General features: G+C 34.9%; 1 protein-coding gene across 1 annotated transcript in view; it reads right to left on the bottom strand.

Moving 5' to 3' along the window:
* Positions 1 to 14800, bottom strand: part of LOC108737455 (lachesin-like) — a gene marked incomplete at its 3' end in the record, with an annotated part of 362784 nt that overhangs the window by 38304 nt on the left and 309680 nt on the right. The window contains exon 2 of the mRNA XM_025981839.1: positions 14054 to 14223. Coding sequence (XP_025837624.1) covers positions 14054 to 14223 — 170 coding nt within the window. The remainder of the gene's footprint in view (positions 1 to 14053; positions 14224 to 14800) is intronic.

Here is a 14800-nt window from a genome sequence, read left to right on the forward strand (position 1 = left end):
ATGACATCCTACAAACGGCGCGGTGAACGCCATCTGTAGTACAATGCTACATTAAGTGGAATTCAATATGTCAACAAGGTCCATTTACACAGACGAATACATACTTGCTGAACCGAATCCACGGCGTAGCTCACCCTACGTGATATGCACTTTACCAAAACCAAACAAAGAAGTTTCTGGCAGTTTCGACAATACTGACCAGCATCAACTTCTTTGTTTTTGGTAAAAGTGCCTCTCACGTAGGGTAAACTACTCCGTGGGTTTAGTTCAGCAGTAGATATCCGTTTATGTATGTAGAAAGATCTTGTTGAACATACTGAATTCCACTAAATGTACTATTGGACAGATGGTGTTTACCGCGCCGCTTGCAGAATTTCAAACCAGGAGATGTTTGACCGATAAGCATTTTTCGATAATAATACCTAGGTTCTAAACATTAAGTCCCTTTAATTTTTAATTATAATTATCTAGTTAGGTTTGTTAAGCTACTTTCGAATGATTGACATAATTGTACGTACATATATATAGTTTTATGTATCTGCATGCATGTAGTACGATAGATATTTCGGAGATATATTCGAATTAATTCCATAAATTTTCTAATTTCATTATCGTTGAAATCACTTTTCGATTTTGGCCTACTACAAATTTCCTCAAATTAATGAGGGAAAATATTTTTGTTGCTGTTGTCACCCCCCGCCAGGAATCGAACCCGGGACCTTTGGCTTTACGCACCAATGCTCTGACCAACTAAGCTACGAGTGATTTCAAAGTTGATGTTGCATATTAACATTGAACACTATTAAACTAATAAAACAATGTAATAATTTCATTATCTCTTCTTCTTCTACTCAGTAATATTGTAGTTAAGATTAAAATTTGAAATCATTTTTATTAGTATTTAAATGAAAGGTAATGACAGCAATCAATAACATAGAACGCGTGAACCAAAGTATGTATTGCCTAAATGTAATGACACACTGTAAAATGGTGCGTTCTACTTCGGTCTTCTCTGTTTTTATCTTTCAATTTGTACCATCTAATACAATCTACAGCTTTATCCGTAATTTTGGTCTATTCAAATGAAAATGTATCTAAACTTATTTATAAGCTTTTTCTTTCTTGTCGATCTATAACACGGTGAAGTTGGTGACGTCAATTGTGGTATATTGTTTGGTGTGCTGTATTAAGTTTAGGTTTGGACCATATTTAAAATTGGATTTGAAGAGATGCCAGAGTGGACGTGGGTATCAGGAACAAGTCATAAATTTGACAGTCACTAAATAATTCCTTCTCGTGTCAGGAGCATCCATCAAAGCCTCAATAGTTTGATATTAACGACCGCCCATAATGTAAGCTTATAACGTTATTTGTTTTCTCCCCTTTTCGTTCTCCTAACGAGCAGAACATCGGAAACATTGAACAGGGCAGGACATCAATCATGGGATGAAACAATGGAAACGTTACAGAGTCCACTGTCTCATTTATTTTAAACGGTGTAAGTGAGGAGGAAGTGTTTGATTTCGTTTTAATCGTTTTAGGTACATATCCCAACGGCTGAACTCCTCACAGCCCTCGTGTCAGTACCATAAGCTTTAAAGAATTAACTCTCAGTAATAAATTTTATGAGTTTTAGATTTAAGTAAAAATACGTGGTATTACAAATCTTTTGTGATAAGACTCTTAATCATAAGTTCATCCGTTATATTGGGATCCGTCAAATGGGCATACACCATCTGGTGGCAAAATTTATAACTAGAATGAGGGAAAAATTTACATAGGAACTGTGCACGCAAATTGTAAAATTGTTTATTAAAATAATAAAACACGTTAAAAAAGTAAAAATTTTTTTGATGATGGAGTCGACGAAGTTTTCTTCTAAAGTTAAATCAAATAAAAAGTTAATATGTTCAGTGAAAAGCTGCAATAGCACTTCAGACATAGATCTTCACTCTTCACCTACATTAACTACTTTCCAATAAAAACTAACCGTTTTATATATGTAAAAAATATATTCGGAAAATTAGAGAAAAAAGTAAACTAATAGAAGCTTGGATGAAAGCAGTAGGTATCAAAGAAGTGAATTCCGGAATAAAAATTTGTTCACGTCATTTTAATGCACATGATTATATTTCAGCAAGTATTTACCATCAGCCATAACCTTAATATTTAAAACTAGAATCATACTAAAATTATAAAGTGAGAAATTATTTATTCCTGTGTAATTGATTTAACACAATTCTAATGATACGATATAAGTATTTTGAGGTTAAGAACCTACCTGCTGCAATACAACAAAGTTGCAATAATGTGTTTGCAACGTTCTCTTAAATCGGCTTTGCACGTGCAAGTCATTGATATGATATTGCTTAAATCACCCAGAATCACCTCACCAATTATATAACGTGAATCACTTTTTAAATCCGAAGTTTGTAAAAAGTAGGCAGTAAACTTGACGGAATTTGAAGGCTAGCTTCCGGATTTGTTATTTCCGAATTTTATAGTGTGATTGGCATTAAAACACGCTCACCTTCAACGAAATTTCCTTTCCGAGGCTTTGTGTCAGCCCAATCACATATTGTGTTAATACTTATCATTTTATAGTAATTTAAAAACTTGGAAATTGCACGGTACGCTAAAGGAACTACGATAAATTTTCCCTAATCGGCGCCACGTTTTTAGGCTCCTCCGATTTGACGGATCCCAATAGGTAAGCTTTTCATACGTCATTTGGTTTTATTTGTAACGGGAAATTCGACATGATATTTAGATTTTCATCTACTGATATCGAGAAGTAATACAGTTACTTTAGTTCTGTGAAATATTTTGACAATAAAAGGTCTATCCTTTTTGATGATCAATAATATGTACATATTGTCTAGAGTTTGCATTTTGCAATACGATTTAAATAAAATAAAATTTCGATATTAGAAATTTTCTAATTTCCCTTTCTTGAAAGCATAGGTCCTACTTTCCAATATATAAGAAAGGATACACGGACAAAAAGAAATAGGAACGATTACCATAGATAGAGATGTTGAATTGGCATGTCGAATATAATTATTAGAGTTAGTATTATTGCAAATATTCATCTCTATATACAGGGTGTTTCATTTATAATAATTAAAAAAAAAACGGTTTCCTCACACAAAATACAACAAAAAAGTGTTTTTTCAATCTAGTGACAACTGAGCTCGCAAATTGCCTTTGTAAATTTGAACGTACAATTTGTTTTATTACGGACCTGGATGTAGGTAACTAACACCGCTCAGCTAATCCAGTCTGGATGTAACAAGTACCTACCGGGGAAGGAGCCGAATGCACATCCACCTTGAAAAAATGTAAACGTTGCGAAGTTTGGCCAAGATAACAGGAGTAGTATGAATTATACGATAGGAATTGGTAATGTAACTCACCACTAATTGACGGTTGAATAAGAACCCTACTAGAATGCACTATCACACTACTAATTGTCCTCATTAAACAGTCTTTTATGGAATGGCCACTAAATAAATAAACTAACACTGACAAACAAGTAAGTTCCACAACAATCCAAAGCAAACTGAACAACCTGTTAGAAACTACGACATTATGTGTATTTATTCCAGTTACTTCCAACAGTGCAATTATACGAGGTTATTTCAATACTTAGCTTTTTACATTTAAAGGAAACAAAATAACCAACAGAGTCCTTGTATTACTCTATATGGGATTAATGAGCCCTGTCAGGGAAAACTAACGCCGGAATGAGCAATTTAACACATGTCATTGGTCGAAGTAATCCAAAGGGAGTGCCCGCCCACCAGCATTAGTGGCTGGTGGGAATTAAACACAAAAGTTTTTTGTGCATTTTTAGTAGTCACTCGTGATTCGAATCTTTTAGGTGATTCGTATTGTAAGATCTGGAAGTTTCCTATCGGTATCCACGGGCAGTTGCTGCTAAACTCTACATGTATCTACTCCCACTTTGCTCCATTATGTTGCTTTGTAGATGTAACTGATAGATAGATGTCTGTGTCTAACAATTCATGCATGAGAAGGTGTCCTACCGAACTATTCCGCTTATTTCTAATTGACTTCCAAAAAGTCCTCTGTTCTCCTATTCTTCTTAATACCTCTTCATTTCTAACCTATCCTCGGTATCTACATCATTCGCCTATAATACCACATTTCAAACGCTTCTAACATTTTCATTTGCTCCGCGCCCACCCTTCATGGTTCGCACCTGTACATTGCCGTGCTCAAAACATACCCCTTTAACAATCTTTTTCGAATTTGTAAATTAATCGTTCGCGAGCGTAGAAGTGACTTCTTTTTATTGAAGGCGACTAGACTCTGCGCTATCCTCTGCTTTATATTCCTACTACTCCATCAGTTTTGACTTATCTGACTTCCTAGATACCTAAAATAGGACACAATTTTTAGTCTCCCAACTTTATATTCGCTCTTTTTCTCCTTTTTTTCCCTTGCATACCAGTATTTTTGTTTTACTTTTATTTATTTTCATACAGTACTGTTTTGTCATTATCGCTTCCATTTTATTTAAAGCTATCTCTAACTCCTCCTTGCTAGATGCTAATACTGCTATATCATCTGCAAATATAAGGGTACCAATATTTTGCCCCTGTATATCTATCCCTACGGTTCTACTATCTTTAATGATATTGATCGCGTCTTCTATGTATAGTTCAAAAAGTAGCGGTGAGAGTATGCTTCCTTGTCCGACTCCCTTCCTATTTTGCATTTCCAGCTCTATAGCTGCCTGTTACTCTTTATACAAACTTAGTATCATTCTTCTATCTCTATAATTTATCCCTACATTTTTAAGTATATTTAACTTCTTGTCCCATTTGACATTATCAAAAGCTTTTTCTAAATCTACAAACCCTATATATGCAGTCTTTCCTTTTTCTATCGTTATCTCTATTGTTACCCGTAAAGCTAGAATGCCCTCCCGCTTTCCTCTATTTCTCCTAAGCCCAAATTGATCTTCCCGTAATAGTTCTACCCCCTTTTTTCCATCCTCTTTTTGACGCATGAGAAGTTAAGTTAATTGTTCTAAATGTCCAACCAACACGTTCCGTTTATAATCCTTTTCAGGCTTACTCTTACAAAATTTCTGCGTTGTCGCTCTGTACTACCTTATTATTCTTTGTCGTTTCCTTTCATTTATCACAAAATTTCTCCGGAATTTATTTTTATAAATCACTAATCTAAAATGATTCTTTCAAGCCCTAGCAAACGTAATTTCTGCGTGACATTATGACAATTTTATTTTGCTAGCAGTTGTGATGTGAAGTCAAGTTTGTTCGTAACCATTTTGCCCGCGGGATCCCTCTTTAATATCAGTTTATTCCGGATGATAAGGGATGCACTTGTAGTTCTAGTGTCCTGTCTGAATAGCTGCATCATGCAGATTACCGAGATTCTTTAATGCCCTACTAAAGTCCTCTGTTTCTCTCATACGGCTACGTTTGAACCGTTTAAAGTCTCCATTGGGAGGCGGCGCCATTAGCGTAAACTCAAACTTGGCAACATAAAGTAATAATGTTATTCCCGTTTCTACAAACATTTACCGACTATTCCTGCTGCGTTATTGCAGCCAAACGGCCGTTTTCTGGTAGTTAAAATCGGATATTATCTTTCGAGAATGTGTGTATAACCGCCAATTTGATAGTTGTAACTGGATAGATTGCAGGTGGCGCTTTATTTGTCCCTGGGGCTTTGTAATTACTGTTCGGTGGCTTCACAACAGGAACTAGTCGATAACGATATCATAATAGCTTTACATTGTTGGATTTATTTCAGTTTATTAATCGTTTTTGTGGGTAGTTGTAGATCCTGTTTCTTTCATAAAAAGCATTTTTATGTATATTTGAATGCATTTTACTATTAATCAAAGTTAAATACGATTAATGGAGAAGATTTTAAAAATGTCTACTAAGATTGAAAATGTGGTGTTACAGAAGAATGATGAGGATACCGTGGATAGAGAAGGTTACAAATGAAGAGGTATTAGAAAGAATAGGAGAACAGAAGACTATGGATGTCAATAAGAAATAGGCGAAATAGGTTGGTATACTTCGTTTAGTTTCTGTAGCGATCTGACTATCAGTTTGACCGGCGCAAAGTAGAAAAGAACAGCACTAGGTCAGAAAAGAAAGGAGACAACTCTCGGCCAAACTCTTAACCGGTGAGGAGCGTATAATTCGTACAGTACTGCATGGAAAGATTCACCATTTTATCCACTACAATTTCATTGCTCAAATGTGCTGTTATTAGTACCAATAACTACTGAAAATATCAACGAGATGTTTATTTATATTTGAAGACATATTAAAGGCTTTAACGCTTGTTTTCGACTCGCACTACTATTCATGATTGAACAAAACTGTTGGCAGGTACTGTATGAAAAAGTATGTTTAATGAATAACAGTCGAGAGTATAATGAGCTTTTCTCTACCTACCTACGATTTTGCCAGCGCGCATCCAAGACATTGGAATGGGCACATCGCTAGAGAAAGTAAATGAACTATAAGACATGTTCTCAGGCATAAAGGTCTAGTCAGAGACATATTAGAGGCAGAAACGTAAGGTAGGAGGGGTAGAGGTAGACCTAGATTAGATTACTGTTCGCAAATAGTTAAGGATGTGGGTTGTTCTAGTTTCACGGAAATGCGAAAATTAGCTCAGGATAGGAAAGAGTGGAGGTGCGTATCCAACCAGTTTTAGATTGACGATCTTATGATGATGATGATTAAAATTTTAGAGTCCGGAGCTACGGCTACATCCTACAATCCTTCTATGTTTCAAATTTACTTAAAAAATAAAATTTATATGTACCTATATAAATATTTGTGTATAATATAACTGACGACTGTTCTGTGATAATCCGAACAATTCTTTGCAAGAATTAGTTCGGGTTCATACTTTATTAAATATTCACGTACCTACCTAAATATTACCTTCTATTAAATGAAGTTTCATTTAACCCAAAATACCCGTTACGTCAGCTCTTTCCGGTCTCTTATATTTCTACCCATTCATTTCGAAACTTCATCAGCTTAATTTGCTCTCTTGTGATTTCCTCAGTTATTATTAAGTTATGATAAGATATTTGCTGTCGACGATGACGCCTTTATTGTTTAAGAGCCGACTCGGGTTATGCTCTAACGAAATTAATAATGTTCAACTGTATAATTGCTTTTAGTCGAGCACTAGGCTCCCGAACTGTTTGCTAAAGAGATCTTGGCCGCCTGAGCTTTCTCGCTTTTGACTTTTCGAAAGCAGTTGTGCATTCTGTCAACATAAGTTTTAGTCGACATGGAAAAGGTGAATTTACCCAAGCGGATACAAGAAGAACCGTCGAAATATTTTACTGCAGCGGCACAGAAAATTGGCGAACGGCGGAGATTGAATTTCCGCTTGGAGAGAATTATAATTATGTTATGGAAATTAAACGCCCCAGAAAATGTTTTCACTTTACGAAATGGCACACTCTCGGAAAACGTTTAATTAACAACAATATGTATGTATACTATATAGAATCTAGTACAGTGTAAGTCAAAAGAATAACACAAGAAGACTTTTAGAGTAATTCTAGAATGAAAAACATAATAGTAAAACTTTCGAATCGCGACTTTTCCGAAAATGGAACTTTTTTTTAGCAGGAAATGGCGTAAAAAGTCCTAATTATGAAAAACACTTGAAATAATCGGGGGAAGGTGTTTTAAACATTTTTTTTTTCTAAAAAAATACTTTACACGTACCATACAAATATATAACCTATGAGAATTTCATAGTCATTTATCATAGATAACAGTTACTATCCAGCCGTTTCTGACTTCGTCTCTACAGTTCAAGTTTTTATCACTTAAAAAGTGATATCCGCTTAACAGTCGTTATATAGGTTAGGTTAATGTTTGCAACGGTGCTCTCCTTCCCCTATTTTATATACATACATTATACCTGTACCTTCCGCAAATGGTAACAATTTCTTTTTCTTTCTCTATTTCTTTGTCTTTTTCTTTCTTTCTCTCTTTCTTTCTTTCTCTCATTCTTTCTTTCTCTGTTACATTCTCTCTTTCTCTATTTCTTTCTCTCTTTCTTTCTTTCTTTCTTTCTTATAAATAGACCTTTTCCATATAAAAGCAGTACTACAGAAGTTTAACCGTTAGCGGCAATTATCAAAATAAACTATTAGGTATAATCTGAAGGTGTTTATTTTATTTGGAATCTATCTCTATCTATTATCTAGCGACAGATTTGACAAACAATTGGAATCGACAGTCGAAAATTGCTAGTCCACTTACTATAGGTCTAGGTCACAAGTAAATGTAAATTAAACACATAAACGAGAAGCATATGATGTTAATCTGTTTGCTATGCTCTCGAACGGTTAATTTAGAAATTTCGAAAAAATTGTTAAAGGTGTATGTTTGGAGCGCGGCCCTCTACAGGGGCGCAGTGGGAAAGAAAAGGCTACAAGCGTTCGAAATATGGTGTTAAAGGCGAATGATGAGGATATCGTGAATAGAGAAGGTTAGAAATGAAGAGGTACTATAAATAATAGGAGAACAGAGGACTATGGAAGTCAATAAGAAATAGGTGAGATAGGTTGGTTGGTAGGACACCTTCTTAAGCATGAAGGTCTACTCAAAGAAATATTAGAGGCAGATACAGGAGTTAAGAGAAGTAGAGGCAGACCTAGATTAGATTACTGTTCGCAAATAGTTAAGGATGTAGGATGTTCTACTTTCAGGGAAACTTCAGGATAGAAAAGAGTGAAGGTGCATGTCCAACCAATTTTACAACTGAAGACCTTATGATGATGAAAAGTACCCTATGTCCTTTTCTGTACCCCTGACGATGTGTGTACAAAATGTGATGATGATTAGTTGAATAGTTAAGACGTGAAATAGTAACAAACAAAGAAACAAACTCACATTCGCATTTATAATAAGTATTAGTTAGAAATAAATATCAAATGTCAATCGATTTATGTTTCCATTACGTTTACGTTGTTTACTGGAGAAGATTCTTATGTTACTTAGAGAGTTTAATTTTCATGTACCTACTATGCATTCATTATGTAGAATACTTTAACTGTCAGTAGTTCGTGTATTGATGATGCAAAGCAAGATATTGTAACCGCTAGTAATTGCTGTCCGCTGGCAATACAGACATCGCAATGTGCAAAGTGTTTACATGCAATCCTCTATGTGCACAGCAGTCCTGTTCATCAACAATTATCCACTAGGTTTCTCTCCAACTATAAACACTGCAGGTAAAATAAACAGTGTGGAAGTGCATGCTCCGTTTGTTTGTTTCATTGATTTAGATTACTTTGGAGGGTAGTTTCCTATTCTACTAGGAAGTAATAAACTAATATTAAAGTATTAACTACCAAACATAAAAGTTCGATATAGGTAGGTATACATATCTACAGATCGGCTAAAGAGGACCCAAGTTGGTCCTAAAACGGCCTGAGGTAGAGGGGTTTTAGTCGGTAGGTCCGAGGACTTCTTCCTCGGGAATCCGACACTACCCAGTCGTACGGACGGCTGGGTGTCTTCTGAAGATTTCCCCTCTTCCACGAAAACATAAAAAAAAAATATCTACAGATGCAGGCAATTTTCGTCTTGAATTGATCATATATATATATTGATATGTGACAACCCTTTCAGCATTTTTATCAATTTGTGAATTAACTTTAACATACAGATATACATATGTTGTGTTATAATCCATACCTGTTTGGTGAGAGTTAATAATTAATATCTATATTCTATAGTACCTATAGTTGGCTTATGTTTTTTCTTATTTTAAGCAAATATTTTAAAAGGTTTAAACTTTGCGTTTTCGATGCAATAATTACACGAACGTGTGCCTGCTTTTGACGTGACAACGTCTTATAATTCGATGGAGCCGGCTGCACGCCCGAAAAAACATGACTCATGCGGCGTTACCTCGCTCTGAGGCGTTCCATTTAAGGCTTGAATTGCAAGCGAGAGCGCGGAACGAGCGACAAAGAGGCACAATCGGTCTCCGCGTTCGGCAGCGTTCGACATCTGTCTCTCTCCTACTTGAGTGAGCGATGCGTCCGCGTGGACAGATGCTATACAATAATACATTTACATGTTTTCGTCAAGTATGAAGTGCAGTGAAAAGTGAATGTGGTGTCAAACCATTCAATCAGTATTTTCTTATGACGTTGTCATGTTCAACTATCGTCAGTAAACCGACTTTACAGACAACCGATTTTTTTATAAGAAAACCGGGAATAAGACCCTTCAGGAACGATGCACGACGCTTTTTGAATCTTGTCCAGTTCAATTTTTCCATATCATTTCCATTTCAAAATCTTTATTATAAGTTTAAATCGTAAATATATTTAAATACTAGAAGTTATATTAGAAAACAAGTGCACATAGTTTTCATTAAAGTATTTAGTAAAAGTCAGTCTTTTTTCAACGAATAGTGTAAAAACAGGGTGTACATGGAAGCCATAAAATAATTTCTCAATATCGTTGACTGCAATACACATTGGTCACGAAATACTTTAAAGGCTTTACAACTTTTGTATAGAAATTATTCACATGTGTTCCTACATCTCACCGTTAAAGAAACTCGAAACTCATTTTTTCGTTGATTTACGTTCCAAAATTTTTTTTAGTTTAACGGAATAATGTTCACTCTGAAGGTCGATTTAAGATATTGGCGAATAAATTTTTTTTGAAACCAGATGAGTATCCAACTTGCGAACTTTACCACTTCGAATGTACTAAGTATAATTAAAGCAAAAATTGATGCAATTATCATTCTCATTGCTAAATGAGTTAAAATTTACGGCGTCATATCAAATGAGTGTTGACAAATTGTTCTAAAAATGTACAAATTATGCGAAGGATAATGTGCTTTTAAATACTATCTAACTTTTTCGACGTCACTTAGTCTTTGAAGTTATATCAATTTCTTTTGGTTCGTTTAGATTAAAATTTTAGTATACGACTGAAGTTGCGTTATTTGTCGGACGTTACGACGTAACTTGTAATGGGGAGGATGCGCGCAAACACACAAATGATTCTTATTTTCTACACGTCTGTGACACAAGTCTCTTATGATATAAGTTTCATCCCCGTCCATTTATAATAAATACCGATAGAGAGTACAGTAAGTTTTGACATTCATGTATTAATAGGTATAATAATTTAACACCGGCTTTATAAATATGTAAATAGAAGTATAACTTCAACGAGGGCGGTTCAATAAGTACCCGTGTTAGAAATGAAGACACCTCTTTTTTATAACTTTCTTTTTATTTTTCACCATAGTCCCTTTTAGAAAGATACACTTCTCCCAACGTCCTTGCCATTTTTTTTACCTCTCCAAAAAATAAGTTTTGTCGAACTCTCCAAAATCCCCTATATCTCGGCGATGAGTCCCTCGTATGAGCTAAATTTTTTTCTCGCGAGTCATTTCTTCATGGTAGGGAACAAGACGAAGTCGCAGGGAGTCAAATCGAGTGAGTACGGGGTGTGCGGCAGCAGTTAAAAACGTAATTCCTGCAGTTTGGCGGCAACAACTCCTGATGAATGTGCCGGTGCGTTATCGTGTTGAAAACGCACCTTCCTTTTCGTCAAATGCGTCCGTGTCTCCTTCAATTTTTTGTCGAAGCGGTCCAATAACTCACTGTAGTATTGTCCAGTGATCGTTCTTCCTTTTCCTAAAAAATCTGTAAAATGTTTTCCTCGGCAACAACGTTTGCCAGGCTTCCTGGTCACTCCTATCAAAAACGGATCTTTGCCCACGTTTAAATTCGTTGAAGCTATATCCAACTGTGGTCATAGATGGCGAAATGTTTCCATAAACAGTATCCAACTTTGTTTTCATCTCCCCGCATTTTTTCCCATCCAAAACCAAAAAGCGAGTTACCGAACGATACTGCTCTTTTTCCATTTTAGCGAAAATAACGAAACACGTCTCAGTCGAATGGCTGCCAAATCCAAACTAACCTATCAATCAGTCTGAAATTCGTTTTGGCGTGGTTTGATAGATGGCAGCACAAGACCAATTTCCCTCAGGAACGTTTTCGGTCTTCAAACACGGGTACTTATTGAATCGCCCTCGTATATGTCAGCGTCCGAATGCTAGAGGATCCTGTATATGGGCCACACCCTATATGAAAGTAGAAATTTATTGCAGGGCCAATATACTGAATAATTCGTTTATCATTATAGTGTTCACGATATTAACTGTTATTTGCTTAGGTTATATGTTACGTTTTCATTATGTAAACAATGGAGCCTTTGAGAACTTTTTAGAAGTTAGAATATGGGGTTGGGTCATTCAGGATTATGTGGTCGAAGTAAACGGCTGTTTCACAGTTTGTAAGCCAGATGAAATTATATTCCATAATTTAATAAAAGAGCCTACCAAAATTTTGTATTTGTCCACGAATATCTGAAAAAGCATTCCTTTTATACACTTTTATTTTATTCAAGACATTTAAAAATATTACTATTTACCTATTAACATCAATAAAGTAATAATATTTCGAAAACAACATTACATTTATGTAAGTTAAATTTGTGTCCGCGACTTTAACCATCAGGCCCTAGTCGCTTAGGAATTTTGAAATTACGTAGTTATTATCGTGAATGAGGGAATGAGAATCAGTTCATTTTAAAGTATAGACATGAAGTTATCTGCAAATGCCACTCGCCTTGTGTCGGCCATTTTGTAATTCAGTGCAATCGCGGCGTAAGATGGCTAGCACGCCTTGTTCCAGTGACTTTTTCAGTCCCTCGGTAAGCAATTTTTATATTAAATAGTAGGCAATTGCTTTTAATTGTCAACGATTTAGTATTGTTTTGTAAGCCCTGTTCATTAAATGACGTTAGGTATTGTGGTATATATATCCGAACAGAATATTCGCAGGTTTTCTTCTGAATCGTCAGTCCCTAACCCGTCAGTCCCTCGCTTGATTGATCGATTGAGATTGATTATAATCAAGGCGCCTATTTTGTTAATTATTACTTCATAGAGCAAAGGGCCTCGTTTGTTTTATTTTTTACCTTATCTTAAAGAATTTTAGCGAAAGCTACACTTGATTAACATTTTTTTAGGTTAATTAATAATGATACTGTCTTAAATACTTTCCTAATAAAAGTGAAGCTATGCCTGTGTAGGAATCTAATTTTATTACATTAATTGCCTTAAAAAATCTTATATTACATTATATCAGCATAATTTTCATCAGTCCGTAGCTATATGTGTAAGTCCCTAGACGTCTAAATTTACAAAAACCTGAATGTCTCTTTAAATACTAAACAAAGTGACTGGCCCTTTTGAACATTAATTATTCTATCGATCTAATTTAAAATTGCACAGTATGTAAAAAATAGTAAAGACTAATTACATCAAAGAGTTGCCCTATTTTCATGGAAGCACCCATATATTGAATTAACCCTATACAAATTCAAAGTTTCTCATATATACACACTTTGTTTCTTTTGTACTGGTATTATCAAAAAAAGTTTAAACTTTGATTACCACTTATATATCAATGCAACTCTTTTTCAAAAATTGTAGTAAGTTGTATTTATTCTTCGATTAATAGGTTCAAAATTTAAAGGTGAAATTAGTGAAAAGTGTATTGAAAAAGGAAATTTTTAATTAAAATGTCGACGTTTCGGTTAATCATATTTTTGACCCTTATCAAGACTTGTTCGAAATTTTGTTGTAAGTATTGTAGTTATCAAACATCTGTAGTTCAACAACACTTTAATTTTTTTTATTACATTTTAATGGAAGAACAAATACAACTTACTACAATTTTTGAAAAAAGCTTAAATTGAAAAGCTCAAAAAAGACGAAAGTCGATTAGCTAATATAAAAAATAGGCGTTGAATTTATATTTAAAAATTATTCCTATCTCACTCTGCTCTGTATTTACATATGTATGAAAGACTTTCGAAAATATTCTATGGAGAAAGCAAAAACAATAGAAAGTAGTGCTTGCATCAGTATTTTCAAAATTATAACAACTTACCATTCCATCTCCAATGTTACTGATGACGCAGGGTAATAGAGCTTTTGATCCGGTTTGAGATGTAATGATCGTGCTGTTCGCCGTTACAAATTCTACCGGTTTGATCTCTTCCGGTGACGGAAATGTAACTCCTAAGTCGTTTAAATCTCCGCCTGGATCTCCATCGACATCTGAAGGGAAACAAGAAATCGTTTTAAAAAGCGGAAGTCTAAGACTTAAGGAACGTAAGATCAGTTATAATCAAGGAAGAAAATGGATTAAATGGCATTTTCGTGTTTTCCAGGGTACACACTCAAGGAAACTGTTTAAGCTTCTTGCTCTTTATCGTGTAAACCAAAAAAATACTTGATTGCCTTCTTGGATAATTATATAAGTACATTCTAATCCAATAATTAATAAAATATTAAATATGGTCTAATTTCCTGATCCTAATTTATTATCGATTAAATCAATTAACAGTCAAAGGATTAATAAATCAGCTAATCTGTCTATTATTTTGTATGTGTATAAATTATTCATCGACAGGTATTCTTTTTTATACTACCTTATACAGCCCATTTCAATTTGTTTGAATTGTGACCTTGAAGAAATCTGCGCGAAGATAGAAAGAATACACACTAGGCGTGAGCAAGACAGAAATAGTTGGAACAAGCTTGAACGAGCAGAGCTCTCGATGGGCGGTCTTAGGAGATCGGCTAGAACTGTACAGTACTAGACGAAAATGTTTAGCAATTTCTTAAAACAAAA

This window comes from Agrilus planipennis, unplaced genomic scaffold, assembly GCF_000699045.2.
Source record: "Agrilus planipennis isolate EAB-ADULT unplaced genomic scaffold, Apla_2.0 scaffold45, whole genome shotgun sequence".
Taxonomy (NCBI): domain Eukaryota; kingdom Metazoa; phylum Arthropoda; class Insecta; order Coleoptera; family Buprestidae; genus Agrilus; species Agrilus planipennis.